The sequence below is a fragment of the Scyliorhinus torazame genome, chromosome 18 (genome assembly GCF_047496885.1).
Source record: "Scyliorhinus torazame isolate Kashiwa2021f chromosome 18, sScyTor2.1, whole genome shotgun sequence".
In the NCBI taxonomy this organism is placed as follows: Eukaryota; Metazoa; Chordata; class Chondrichthyes; order Carcharhiniformes; family Scyliorhinidae; genus Scyliorhinus; species Scyliorhinus torazame.
In genome coordinates this window covers 160,263,578-160,278,016 of record NC_092724.1, presented here as the reverse complement: position 1 = coordinate 160,278,016, position 14,439 = coordinate 160,263,578, and the positions used below count along the sequence as shown (strand labels likewise).

At 45.3% G+C, this 14,439-nt stretch overlaps 1 protein-coding gene across 1 annotated transcript in view; it reads left to right on the top strand.

Moving 5' to 3' along the window:
• Positions 1 to 14,144, top strand: part of LOC140395691 (sodium-coupled monocarboxylate transporter 1-like) — a 119,217-nt gene extending 105,073 nt beyond the window's left edge. The window contains exons 14-18 of the mRNA XM_072483763.1: positions 1,813 to 2,018; positions 5,770 to 5,873; positions 6,935 to 7,035; positions 9,367 to 9,435; positions 12,609 to 14,144. Coding sequence (XP_072339864.1) covers positions 1,813 to 2,018; positions 5,770 to 5,873; positions 6,935 to 7,035; positions 9,367 to 9,435; positions 12,609 to 12,647 — 519 coding nt within the window. The 3' untranslated portion in view covers positions 12,648 to 14,144. The remainder of the gene's footprint in view (positions 1 to 1,812; positions 2,019 to 5,769; positions 5,874 to 6,934; positions 7,036 to 9,366; positions 9,436 to 12,608) is intronic.
• Positions 14,145 to 14,439: the final 295 nt, after the last annotated feature.

Sequence of the window (14,439 nt, the reverse complement as noted above, 5' to 3'; positions counted from 1 at the left end):
GGGCCGGTGCTGACTCAATGGGCTGAATGGCCTCCTTCTGCACTGTAGCGATTCTATGAATGATGATTAAACCAAAGCAGCTCTGCGCTCCATTTTCTGAGGTGGCGCTCCGATTACCTTTCAGTTGCTCATGGTTAATGAGTGGAACCTGTTTGACCAGTGACAAATGGCATTCATTGATAACCAATGCCTGCCCTCCGTTGATGGGATGGTAGAAATTATTCAGCTGTACCCCCTTCACGGTAACCTTCACTCTCCAAGGCTGCAGTCCTATCTTATACTCTGTCAATATTGAGACTTTGATATGAGGCTATTGAGTTCTGTCTACTTTAGAAGAGTAAGAGATGACTTTATTGAAAGATCCTGCGGGGTATTGACAGGGTGGATGTGGAGAGTATGGTTCCTCATGTAGGAGAATCTAGGGGTGCGATTTAACCGGACGTGTTTGGGCATGTTTAGCGGGATATGTCTCAGCAGCTGCAGCACCAAACACTTTGCCGTTTGTTTTGGCCTGAGGGAGAATCTCTGCACGGAGGCCACACTTAGAGCTGAAGGAAAGGCTCCTCGCAGATCGGGGTGGCACTGCCAAGGTGCCAGGCTAGCAGTGCCAAGGTTTCTGGGTTGCAGAGGACATGCCAAGGTGTCACCCTGCCCTGTCGCTGGCCACCCGGGGGTCTCTAATGGCCTGGGAAATCCCCCTCCCCACACCCCCCCATGTGCCATTATGTCTGGTCCACATTTGTGGAAACCAGTAATAAACGGCGCATTGGCGAGGTCTCCCAGGCGCGGCCATTAGGTCCCGTGCACTGGGAGAATCCTATGAACACAGTTAAATGAGCCCAAGGGCGAGATCCAGATCGAGACATCTCACAAGAGTCCATTAATTCTCAAGAGGCGTTTCGAGCATCGCAAATCACGTGAGAGGCTCATCCCAACACCGAATCATGCACGGCCAGGCCATTAAAATGTGCCCTAGAACTATGGGACAGTTTTAAAATAAGGGGTCACACATTTAAAATGGAAATGAGGGAAAATCTTTTCACTCAGGAGGTTGGGAGTCTTTGAAACTCTTTTCCTGAAAAGATGATGAAAGCAGAATCTTTGAATATTTTTAAGGCCGAGGTGGATAGATTCTTGGTTAACAGAGGGGTGACAGGCTGTCGGTGGGAGGGTAGGTGGGATACAGATTTGTGGTTACTATCCAATCAGCATTGATCTTATCAAATAATGAATCAAGCTTGTTTAATGCATTTATATGTAAATATATAGATCCATTAAAATTGTGACGGTTGTGTCAAAACAAACTGACATGTTTTATTCTCTTAATTCACCTTTACTCCACTGGTTTCTAAACTAATAAAGACGGTTCGAACTGTCCAGTCATACAGCTGGGCGGCACAAATCGTCAATGTGTGTTTATGAACCTGCTGGTGTGGCATTGTAAAGTCGAAAGAGGCGTTGCAAAGTCGAAAGAGGCGTTGCAACGTTGAAACAGGCGTTGCAAAGTCGAAACAGGCGTTGCAAAGTCGAAACAGGGTGCCATTTAATAAAAGTTGTGAGTGCCGTTCACCATAATGCAAATGTTGTAAAGTCGAGGACTGCCTGTAAACACTTTCACTATTTTTCCAGGGTTTCTGTCAAAGTTATGGCAGAAGATTGGGAGAAATCCTGAGAGGCTTTGGTTGTTTATGTTCCAGTAAAACAATGTTCAGTGAAGCTGACCACTGAAACCGGAGAAGGCAAGGTAATGGATTTGCCCATAATTCTATACAATGTTCTGAAGAAGGCTTTTCTTTATTTTATTAATCCCAGGGAGCATTTGTGGGTATGGTGATTAGCTCGTTCTTGAGCATGCTTTTCGGAGTTAGTTCTCAAATGTACCCACCTGACAATAGGTTTACAAGGAAGCTCCCGACATCAACGTCAGGCTGTCACCTTCACAACATCACCGTGACCAGCTCCACAAATGTAACATCTTTACTCACAACCATGGAAACATATCCAGCACCAGAAAAAACGTAAGTCAATTTGCTTATTAAAATCAGGTATAAATATGTCATAAGATGATCATGATTCTGTAGTTTGCAAATTCAACGGGCGCGAACGACTGGCCACGTCCCGCTGGAACTGGGGCATGACGCGGTTGGTAAATCCCGGGAGAGGCCCCACCTGGGATTCCCGATGGCCGTTACGCCTCACGAAATCCAACCCGCGATCTGGGTCCCGCCCACAATTTGGTGCCACCCAGGCACCTTGGCACTGTCAGCCTGGCATCCTGGCACTATCACCTGAGAATCCCGACAGTGCCACTCAGGTGCCAGCTTGGCACTGCCAGGTGCCCAGGTCGGGGGGGGGGGGGGGCCTGTGCTGCAAGGTGGGGGAAGGGGCCTCAATGACTCCTTATAGATGAGTTTGGAGGGTTCGGAGGTTGTGTCGGGCGGGGGGTGGGGGGGGATCTGGCTGCCATTTTAAAATGACATGCCCATCTCTTCCTGCATGAGGAACTCCCAGCGGGAGAATGCCGTTGGATAGCAGGGTTACAAGCACCGGGAATGACTCCGCTAATCCTGCCCAGAACAGCTCAATTTTTTTTTTTTAGTTAGACCGCGCCCAGCTAAACAGCAAAATCTATACTGTGAGTAATAAATTCCAGCTTCGGGTGAGGGAACTCACTGAAAACTCACATTTTTGTTGTTCCTTTGGAAGTTTGGCCAGAAAACATATCAAACTCTTCAAGGCTTTTTTGACAGGTAAAAATGCTCAGAAACCGTTTCCTGTGATAAGAGAATCTAGAACTAGGCATTATTAGATCAGGATTAGGGGTTGGTCATTTAACTAAGAGTTTGTACATACAATATGAGCCCTTACCCTATAAAGTCAGAGACTTACTTTGGGGAACCGAGAGAGGCTTTTAAAATTTGTTTCTGAATCACTGGCAATGTCTGATCTGAGGAGTATCTTTTCCATATCCTTTCATAGATCATAGAATTTACAGTGCAGAAGGAGGCCATTCGGCCCATCGAGTCTGCACCGGCTCTTGGAAAGAGCACCCTACCTAAGCCCACACCCCCACCCTATCCCCACAACCCAGTAACCCCACCCAACACTAAGGGCAATTTTGGACACTAAGGGCAATTTATCATGACCAATCCACCTAACCTGCACATCTTTGGACTGTGGGAGGAAACCGGAGCACCCGGAGGAAACCCACGCACACACGGGGAGGATGTGCAGACTCCACACAGACAGTGACCCAAGCCGGGAATCGAACCTGGGACCCTGGCGCTGTGAAGCAATCGTGCTAACCACCGTGCTACCGTGCTGCCCTCAAATCCTTTGGTTTCATTAATAGGCAAAAATCTATCATTGTGAGCCTTGAATAAATTCATGAAGTGAGTATGCAGAGCCCTTTGAGGTGAATAATTCCACAGATTTTCAACCCCCCCGAGGAAGGCGCTGAGACTGTGCTAACGCCACATGGTCTGCAGTGGTTCAAGAAGGTCACTCAGCATCATCTGCCCGAGAGCAATTACAGGTGGATAATAACCTCCTGTCTGGCCACTGCTTCAGAAACAAATTTTAAAAGTCTCTATCAGTGTCCCAAAATAAGGCCCTGACTTTAACGGGAAAGGGCTTGTATGGTACGTACAAACCGCAAAACAAGTGGCTGAGCTGCGGAATCCTGTGGAGGCCTGGCTGACCTTAACAAAAGGGCTTCAATACCATGATTTTCACCAGAGTCCTGGCCAAAACTGCCAGATTGGCTCCCTCACTGTGAGTGAGAGCAATTAGCAACGGAAAACCGGGGACTGCAGGAATGGTCTCTGTTTTCAGCTCAGGTCAAAGGTGGCGATGTTCTCTGGTGACTGCACAGTGTTCACTTCCATTCCTAATTCCTTGGATAATACTCAAATGCAGCATGACAAAGCCCAGATTCCCTCCACCATCAGCATCCATAGACCAGGGTCTGGATTCCCGGAGTCTCCACGCCGAAATATGTGGAACGTTAGTTTTGACGCAGGCGTGGGGACATAGCCCCATTTTTGGAGAATCCAACCCCAGAATCTTAACTGGATAAATATTGTGGCTACCAGAGCAGGTTATTCAGCTGAGTAATATGAGCAGGGAAAATGAGGACAAATGCTGTTGGGTGGGTGGGGAGAAGGGATAAGGGAGGCCCAAATCAGGCTCGTTTGTGAGACCCGAAAAACTACTCCTCTGCTCATAGCCCACAAAAACACCTAAACAAAAAGTGAACTTCCTTAGAGCCTCTTCTGGTCTGCAATCCCTCTCCTGCCATTTCAAGCCTGAAAGGAAAATTATCAATGTTCTTTTAGTTCAAGCATTGAAGTAAAACACTGGCCTGGATTCTCTGCCTCAGCAGCGGGATTCCAATGCGGCAGAGAATCGGACATCCAGAGGAAATCAGGATTGGCGCCGGGTGCTGGTGGCCGCTGATCCCTTTGTGATGCAACCCCCCCCAGCCACCCGCTGGGTGAAGGATCAGGACGGCTTAGCGGGCCAGGAACCAGAGTCTGCAAGCCCCCGTGGTTCTCTGCTCCTCTGGGCCAGGAATCACATGGATGAGGATCACTACTGGTATTTACCAGCATAACCCTGATGTGGTGGACGTTGCAGTGGACCAAGGGGGGTAACTCCTGAAGGGAGTCACCCCGAAGGTCCATCCAAGGGCAACCTTCCCCCCCAAAATGCACGACCCGCCCACGCAGGGGAGAGACAGAAAATCCATGGACGCGGGCCTGATTCGCAATCTGGGGGCTCCTTTGTGATCTGGGGGAGTTGTGGCCAGCCGCAGGACCTCGCTATTGGGCTGACCACTCAAAATGGCAACCCGATAGCGGGATTCCCTCGGGAAACCCTCGCATTCCTCAGCATGCAGAAATCTGAATGGCAAGGATTACCGAATTGCCTCCTGTGGGAGCACTAATCAATTCCAATTCACCTCCGCCAAAATAACAGTGGGTGGGATTCTCCGTTGCCCGATGCCAATATCGTAACAGCGATTGGGTGGAGAATCCCTTTTGACAGCAAAATCGGGGCGGTGCCTGTTTTCAGATGCTCCGCCCCCTCCAAAACAGTGCCATCAGGCAGTACGCCGCATGGCGCTGGGACAGCCTCAGGATGTCACCTGAAGGCCCTCCCCTAATGCCCCGCCCCCAATTGGCCGAGTTCACGATGGCGCAGATCACTTGTGCTCTGAGTTTTCATCAGCGCTAGCACAGTCGGGGGGAGGGGGGGTGGCAGCATGCCGCTGCCCTTGGTGGCTTCGGTGGGGGCTGGGGGGACTGGTAGGAGGTGGTCCACGGGGGCACTATCTGGCAGGTCGGGTCGGCACCATGTTGTATGGCGCGACCACAGCAGGCCGCCGCTCTACGCATGCGCGGCCATGGACCCAGCTATCCTCCGGACATATTTGGCGCAGGAGCCGGGAGTTTTACCCGGCGATGCTGCTAGCCCCTCACCGGTCCCGGAATCGATGAAGGTTCGGCTGTATATCTAAAGAGGCACCTGGCAGCTTGTGCCAGGTGTCTGCTCATATGTTAGAAGAGTTCTTACCACTGGGACATGATGGGAAGTGAACAGAATTGGGGTGGAGGAATCATTCCACTTACCAGCCCACTCCCAAGCCTGTTTTTCACAAAGCAGAGAGGAGATGAATTCTTATAACTTTGAATTTATGGTAATATAATAAGCTGAATGTTCAATATAGAATGCCTATTATGAGTAAGTTTTTAAAATGTTCTTTAGGGTCAACATATTGGAAGCAATGGCCTCCTTGTCCTATGGGTATTACACACCAGTTGGTTGCTTGGCTTCAATTATAATTGGTTTGCTAGTCAGCATGGTTACTGGTAAGTAAAGTAAAATATATCTAATTTAGAAGCTGTGTTGTCAGTCTTCATGGTTGGTGTTAGTCTCGGTCAATGCACCTAATTATTCATTTTGTTCTTCTACTTTGTATGCCACGTTTACATAATCTTATGACAGGGTGCACAATTTTGAGAGTTCATTGTCTAGGAGGCATTTACTGCAGAGAGAGATTGTGACATAGTTTATCCTCCAGCCCTATAATAAATGCAGTTCAATCTGTTATGTTGTTTTGTTTGATTTAATTGAAGGTTGGACATTGGCATTACTCTCCTCCCAGGTTATTATGCATTTTATTTTAATTATCGGATGTCTAAAAAGTTAAAATGGGTGGGATTCTGCAGCCTCCCAGCCGAGTATTTCTCAGCAATTTTGCCGGGAAACCCACAGGTGGGGGTGAGCTGCCGGTGGCACCAGAGAATCGCACAGCAAGCGAACAGCCGGAGAATTCCAACCAGTTTTTGTGACATGAACAAAGAACAAAGAAAAGTACAGCACAGGAACAGGCCCTTCGGCCCTCCAAGCCCGTGCCGACCATGCTGGCCGACTAAACTACAATTTTCTACACTTCCTGGGTCCGTATCCTTCTATTCCCATCCTATTCATGTATTTGTCAAGATGCCCCTTAAATGTCACTATCGTCCCTGCTTCCACCACCTCCTCCAGCAGCGAGTTCCAGGCACCCACTACCCTCTGTGTAAAAAAAAAAAAACTTGCCTCGTACATCTACTCTAAACCTTGCCCCTCTCACCTTAAACCTATGCCCCCTAGTAATTGACCCCTCTACCCTGGGGAAAAGCCTCTGACTATCCACTCTGTCTATGCTCCTCATAATTTTGTAGACCTCTATCAGGTCACCCCTCAACCTCCGTCGTTCCAGTGAGAACAAACCGTTCCAGTGAGAAATGGTTCCATAAAATATTATTCGAGCTGGTTAACATTTTGGGAATCACATTTTTTCCAAAAATTAGGAACTTCAAACTAGCCTTTTTTGTAGTTAGTTGAAAGTGATACCATCATTAATAATTCCATTTCCTTAACACAGGAGGAACTAAGGATGTGGATGAATCTCTCATTGCTCCTATATATCATACCATTCACAAGTTCATCTTCAAAAAGGAACCATCTGCACCATTGCCTGAATCAGTAAGGTGGTTCTTCCTCTTCTTAGGCAGACGCTCGGGAGATTTGATGGGTTTTGAAATAAGTCCAATGAATGCTCTGCGGTTTCTACAACATGAGGGGCAGGAGGTGCTTAGAGGGTCGGGTAGATTAGTTTGGGGGGGGTTTGTGTACTCTGTGCGACGCCACGATTGGCCGCTGTGCATTCCTGACAAAGTCTCTCGGTGCCTTCCCAAATGAACCTTCTCCACTTTGGCTGGTCACAAGCCCAGAAGTCACGTGAGATGGGCAGAATATTTCACCTGTTGAAGGATGTCTTTTGGACAACATGAAAGCACTCCGGCCATCACCAAGTTCCAAGTAGCAAAGTTGCTTTGGGAGTCTGGTGTCAGGCTTACGAACTAGATGACCTGTTGAGCAATTTGAAATGATTAGCTCCTCCATGCTGGGCATGTTGGCTTGGGAGAGGAGGCTGCTTTGGACAGTCTTTCTTGCCACCAGGTTGGGGGAATCTTGCAAAAACACCAATGGTGATTTTTCTCCAGTGCTATGAGCTGCCTCCAAGTCTGCGAAGCATAAGGGTTAGTGGGGACCACTGCTGGCCTGTAGCCATGCCCTTGAGTCTTCACCTCATTGACAAATTGGCTTCAATTTTCTCCCATTCCGAGGGCTTCAAATGCTTTTTTTGCTGCTATTAGTCACAGCCTCAGTTTGCTGGTATCGCTCTCAGTTTCTGAAGGGTCTGGATAGAGGTCCCACTTCAGAGACTAGGGTTTGATTTTAATCTATTCAAAAACCAATCACTTCCATACAGTCAAACTTGGGCTCTTAATTGCTAATCTAGACTGACCCGTGCCTGTATTACTGTTGGTGTTCTGCACTGTTGGAGGTGCCAGCTTTCAGATAAGACATTGAACCAAGAACATGTCTGACTTTTTCAGACAGATGTGAAAGAACTTCTCCGAGAGCAGAGAGTTCTCCCTGTTTCCAGGCCAGAATTTATCCCCCAAACTACACCTAAAATATGTCACCTGATCATTTATCTAATTGCTGTTTGTGGGAATTTCCTGCTGTGCATATTGGCTCGCATGCCTCCCCGCATTACAATGGCAACAACACTTCAGGAGTACTTAACTGTCTCTTTCGTACATTGGCACATCCTGGGGTTGTGTGAGGGGCTACATAGCTGCAGGTTTCTTTCTTTGCTTCTAGTTTTATCAAATAGTATTTCCACCTCGGAAGGTTTTATATATCCAAACCTCTATGCCTCTGTGTTCCTTTATTCATATTCATGTTTTCAAATGTTTTCTGTTTTTACCTCCCAAGCTGTATTACCTCATACTTCCCGACATTAACTTTGATCGTGCATCTACCTGTCCAATCTATCAACATCTTGCTTAACTCATTTACAGTCCTCTCCAAAGTTAACCAAACTCTATTTTTGTTATCGTACAAATGCTCATATTATCTTTCCAGTCCCACATATGTATGAAGAAAAGCATCTATATGTAGCACCATACTTCACAACCCTCCAGTTTCTAAAAACATTGATGAAGTTTGATTAAGGTTTTCGTTTCTTTAAATCCCGATCCATGCTGCATTACTAAAGCAATTCTCCTTCTTGTAATTAACAAACATCTTATGCAACATTTTATTAAACATCTTTTGAAAATCCACTGCATTTCACCTATCAATACACCAATACTCCCACTGTTAGTTCCAGTGTTGTTATCTGAAGCTTCACTGAATATTCTCACCCCACCTATATTTTTCTTTCTTGTTTCCTCCTGAAAGCAGGAACATGTAGCTCCCAGTCCTGTCATCAGCTAAGCCATGTCTCAGTTTTATTATTTCACATTATACCTACCTATTATACATACCTATAATTCTCCAGTTTTATTTGAAACGCCTTCTGTATATTTGCAAACCCACAGTACACAATTGCCTTCGTTTGTTTTGCAATCTTATTCCCTCCTTCTTCTGAATTACCATTTATTTTCTTGTCTTACCTGTATAGACAACTTGTTCCTTTTGCTGTCCTTCTTTTCATTTAGTCTGTGTCCTGCTTAGTTTTATTTGCTAATCTAGAGGTTAGTTATTCAGCATGCCAAACTTCCTTCTGTAAATGTGGTCATTTTTCTGATTCCCAATTGAAATTGTTGTCATAGAAAACGAAGTACAGGCCCTTCGGCCCTCGATGTTGCGCCGACTTGCGAAACCACTCTAAAGCCCATCAATGATTTGAAGTGATGTGGAAACATCCTGTACCTCTTTTATCTTCGCTTGTCTATCCCGTGTTTCAGGTCATGATGGGGGAAATATTGAGTAATGGTCATTGAAATTCTTTTTCCAAAGGGCATACAACTGTTAGAATCCACTCCTGAAAAATTGTTCAGTACTGGTCACTATCCTTCCAGTTTGCAGGTAAGGACACATGCTGCGTGTAGTAAATAAAAATCTCTGTAACTACAAACATACAAAATAGAAGCAGAATAGGTCATATGGCACCTCAAGCCTCCCCGCCATTCAATAAGATCATGGTTAATCTATTTGTGTAAAGTTCCACATTCCGTATCTACCCCTGATAATCCATGATTCCATTGCCCACAAGAATCTACCTACCTCCTTCTTCAAAATATTCAGCGATCGCACTTCCATCGCCTTCTGAGGCAGAGTCTCACAACCCTCAGGGAAAATAATTCTCCTCATCTCTGTCCTATAAGAGCAACCCCTAATTTTAAAACCGTGCCCCCCTAGTTCTGGACTCAGCCACAAGAGAGGAAACATCTTTTCCAAGTCCACCTTGTCAACAGCACTCAGGATCTTAGATATTTCAATCAAGTCACCCCTCATTTTTCTGAACTCTAGCCTTTCCAATCTATCCTCATAAGACAACCTGCTCAATCCAGGCATCAATGTAGTAACCCTCCTCTGAACACACTCTTTAACACGTTAAGGATTCCAATCCTGCACACAATACTCGAGATGCGACTCCATGCCCCGTGTAACTGAAGCATAACATCCTGACTTTCATACTGAATTCCTCTCATAATAAAGGACAACATTTTTAAAATTAATTCATGCGGTGTGGGTGTCACTGGCAAGCCCATCATTTATTGCCCCTGCCTAATTGCCCTTTGAACTGGATGGTTGCGAGGACCATTTCAGAGGGCCGTTAAGAGTCAACCACATTATTAAAAATTCATTCTTGGGATGTGGGATGTTCATTCCAGGCTTTTATTGAATTCAAATTGTGCAATCTGCCGTGTTGGGATCCTAACCAAATTGTGCAGAGGGACCTGGGTGTGCTGGTGCACGAGTCGCAAAAAGTCGGCGTGCAGGTGCAACAGGTGATTAAGAAGGCTAATCGAGTTTTGTCCTTCATTGCTAGAGGGATGGAGTTCAAGACTAGGGAGGTTATGCTGCAATTGTATAAGGTGTTGGTGAGGCCACATCTGGAGTATTGTGTTCAGTTTTGGTCTCCTTACCTGAGAAAGGACATATTGGCACTGGAGGGATGCAGAGGAGATTCACTAGGTTGATCCCAAAGTTGAGGGGGTTAGATTACGAGGAGAGGTTGAGTAGACTGGGACTGTACTCACTGGAGTTTAGAAGGATGCGGGGGGATCTTATTGAAACATATAAAATTATGAAGGGAATAGATAGGATAGATGCGGGCAGGTTGTTTCCACTGGTCGGGGAAAGCAGAACTAGGGGGCATAGCCTCAAAATAAGGGGAAGTAGATTTAGGACGGAGTGTAGGAGGAACTTCTTCACCCAAAGGGTTGTGAATCTCTGGAATTCCTTGCCCAGTGAAGCAGTTGAGGCTCCTTCTTTAAACATTTTTAAGAAAAAGATAGATACCTTTCTAAAGAATAAAGGGTTCGGGGATATGGTGTACGGGCCGGAGAGTGGAGCTGAGTCCACAAAGATCAGCCATGATCTCATTGAATGGTGGAGCAGGCTCGAGAGGCCAGATGGCCTACTCCTGTTCCTAGTTCTTATGTTCTTTCTTATGTCCCCAGAGCGTTACCCTGGGTCTCTGGATTACACGAGCAAAGATACGACTGCATCACCACATCCCCCGAGACTTCATATGAATGTTTTGTGACTCATGCACAATAACTCCTAAATCCCTCCGCACCTCGGCATTCCACAGTTGTTCTCCATTTAAGTATCACTCTGCTTTTTTATTCTTCCTGCCAAAGTGAAAACTTCACACTTTCCCACATTATACTCCATCTGCCAGATTTTGTCCACTCCCACATCCTATCGATATCCATCTGCTTGTGTCTTCTTCAGAACATACATTCCTACGTATCTTTGTGACCCCTGCAAATTTAGCTACCATGCCTTCACTCCCCTCAACCAAGTCATTGCAATCAAAAAATAAATAGTTGTGAAAAATATTTTAATGAATGTTTACATTTAATCTATGGTATAATTGTACCTTTGAAGAATCCTGAACAACACAAAAAGATTGCAGCTCCCACCCTGGAAAACTTCAGGGTGGGGTTAGTTACATTTCTGAGCAGATTACTTGGAATTTGCCAGGGACTGTCCTGGAGATGGACAGAGTTTGGAGGCAGAAGACCTCAGATGTCTGCCACAGTGTAGCATGGCTTATGTGTGTGTGTGTGTGTGTGAGAGAGAGATTGGGGGGGGGGGGGGGGGGGGGAGCACGGTGCTTGTGTGGAAGTGGGGGGGGGGGGGGGAGGGAGGCATTTTCCCAGTGCTTGTTTAGGGGGTGGGTTTGTGCGGGGGAAGGAGGTGGTTTCCTCGGTGCTTGTGAAGGGGCTGGTTCCCAGTATATGTGGCAGGAAAAGGGGATATTTATTTCCTGATGAGTTCCACACAGCTCATCAAACCCATGCACTGTCTGTTAAAGCCAAAATCCTGATAGTTAAAATATGATACTTGCCACTGAATATTGTCCAGGTCTTGCTGCATTTGCATGTGAACTGCTTTGGTGTCTGAGGAGTGGTGAATGGCACTGAAGATTGTGCAATCATCAGTGAACGTCCCCACATCATAGAATTTACAGTGCAGAAGGAGGCCATTCAGCCCATCTATTCTGCACCAGCCCTTGGAAAGAGCACCCTACCCAAGCCCACACCTCCATCCTATCCCCGTAACCCCACCCAAACCCAAACCTTTTGGACACCAAGGGAAATTTAGCGTGACCAATCCACCTAACCTGCACATACCGGACGGAGCACCCAGAGGAAACCCGGAGGAAAAGGGAGAGAATGTGCAAACTCCACACAGACAGCGACCCAGGGCCGGGATTCGAACCCGGGTCCTCGGCACCGTAGGCAGCAATGCTAACCACTGTGCCACATGCAGCCCCACCGTGCTGTCCACTTTAATATTACCTAATTAAAGACAAGGCTAAAATTTGAGTGTGCATAACCTGGCATTAGTACTAAATTTATATTTTATTCACGAAGTTGATTTTGTTTTTCTGCTTGTGAAAGAAAAGAAAATCTGTGCTAATTGATTGATATTCAATTATTCCATATTCCTCAAATTAAAAGCCTATTAATGTTTAGAGGAGCTACATTTTTAATTATGCCCATTTATCTCAATTTATACAGAATGAAAAGCTTCTTACTCCAGTCCCAGGCACCGAATAAGTATTGAAACAAAATCTTGAGCTACTAATGGTGGATAAAGATCACAGTCACATAAAAAGATGTCAAATTTGCTCAGAAACACATCTTGTCAGAATAATGCTGGTTATTCATAAATTGAATAGAAATTAATTCTTCTAACATTTGTAGAAAATGAATGGCAATTTTAGATTCACAATGATACAATATTCTGCATTGGTCAGTAACTTAAAATATTATTGCAATATTCTGCGCATAAGATCAAAATGTGTTCCTATAATATAATTCCTGAGCTTATTCAGCACGTCAGATTCTTATTCCTGATTTGCAAGCAGTGATTGTAGTTTTGCATTCTCCATGTTTGACATAAAAAAAGAGCATAAACGTAAACTGAAACAGATGACTTTTCATATAGGAATATGATATTATGGAGCTACAAGCCCAATAGCAACAGCTAATTTCAAAGTCAGGTTTTAACCTTTGTTGAACAAGCTGAGATTTCTATAGAATTGGTACAGCAAAATGCCAAGATTCATAGAATCATAGAATTTACAGTGCAGAAGGAGGCCATTCGGCCCATCGAGTCTGCACCAGCTCTTGGAAAGAGCACCCTACTTAAGCCCACACCTCCACCCTATCCCCTTAACACAGTAACCCCACCTAACCTTTTGGATACTAATAGAATTATAGAATTTACAATAGAATCATAGGATTCATGTATTGAATATTTTTTAAATTCAGAAGTGGCAAGACTACATTATAATAAAGTCATAAGATTAAAGTCTTGTGACGGTTTTACATGATTATAATAATTTCAGAAGTACACACAGCATCACACGATAAAACTACTGACTACACCTGCTCCTTCCAAATGCACGACCAGTGTGTAAAAAAGTAGATGTCAATTGTTCTGACCAAATGTAATTTATACCACAACACAAGCTGTAAAAACAGTTTACAACACTCAGAAATAATATAAGATCGGCTGCCAATTGAGACACAAATTATGGCACTTATATATTCTTAATCAGCAAATTGACTTTGATTGTGATGTCTCTCTCTGTTCCTCTAAGTTAATACACCAGGGCTCCTGCACGTCAATCTTTATTTCGGTTTGTCCATGACACATTGTTAAAAGTTGGAAATAGATGTCTTCAAGTACTATGAAATGAGAATCGCTTATTGTCACAAGTAGGCTTCTAATGGAGTTACTGTGAAAAGCCCCTAGTCGCCACATTCCGGCGCCTGTTCGGGGAGGCTGGTACAGGAGAGCAAAGAAGCATTGGATAAACATTTTTGTGTGATGCCCAGCTCTTCTATCTATTAACTAGTATGGATATGATGAATGACAATTTTAAACTTAAAGAATGGAGAATTGAAATGTTCATCCCAATGTGATTACTTTGTTTCCAATCTGGCATCAGCTTGCGTTCTGGCTTGAACAACTGGTTAAATCTGCTGTTGAAAAACCTTGTACAAAAATCAAAAACATAATCTTACAAATAAATAATACTGCAAGCATGACTGTGTCTCATTACTCCCTCAGTACTGACCCTCTGACAGTGCAGCACTCCCTCAGCACTGACCCTCCGACAGTGCAGCACTCCCTCAGTACTGATCCTCTGACAGTGCAGCACTCCCCCAGTACTGACCCTCTGACAGTGCAGCACTCCCTCAGTACTGATCCTCTGACAGTGCAGCACTCCCTCAGTACTGACCCTCTGACAGTGCAGCATTCTCTCAGTACAGACCCTCTGACACTGCAGCACTCTCTCAGAACAGACCTTCTGACAGTGCGGCACTCCTTCACTACTGA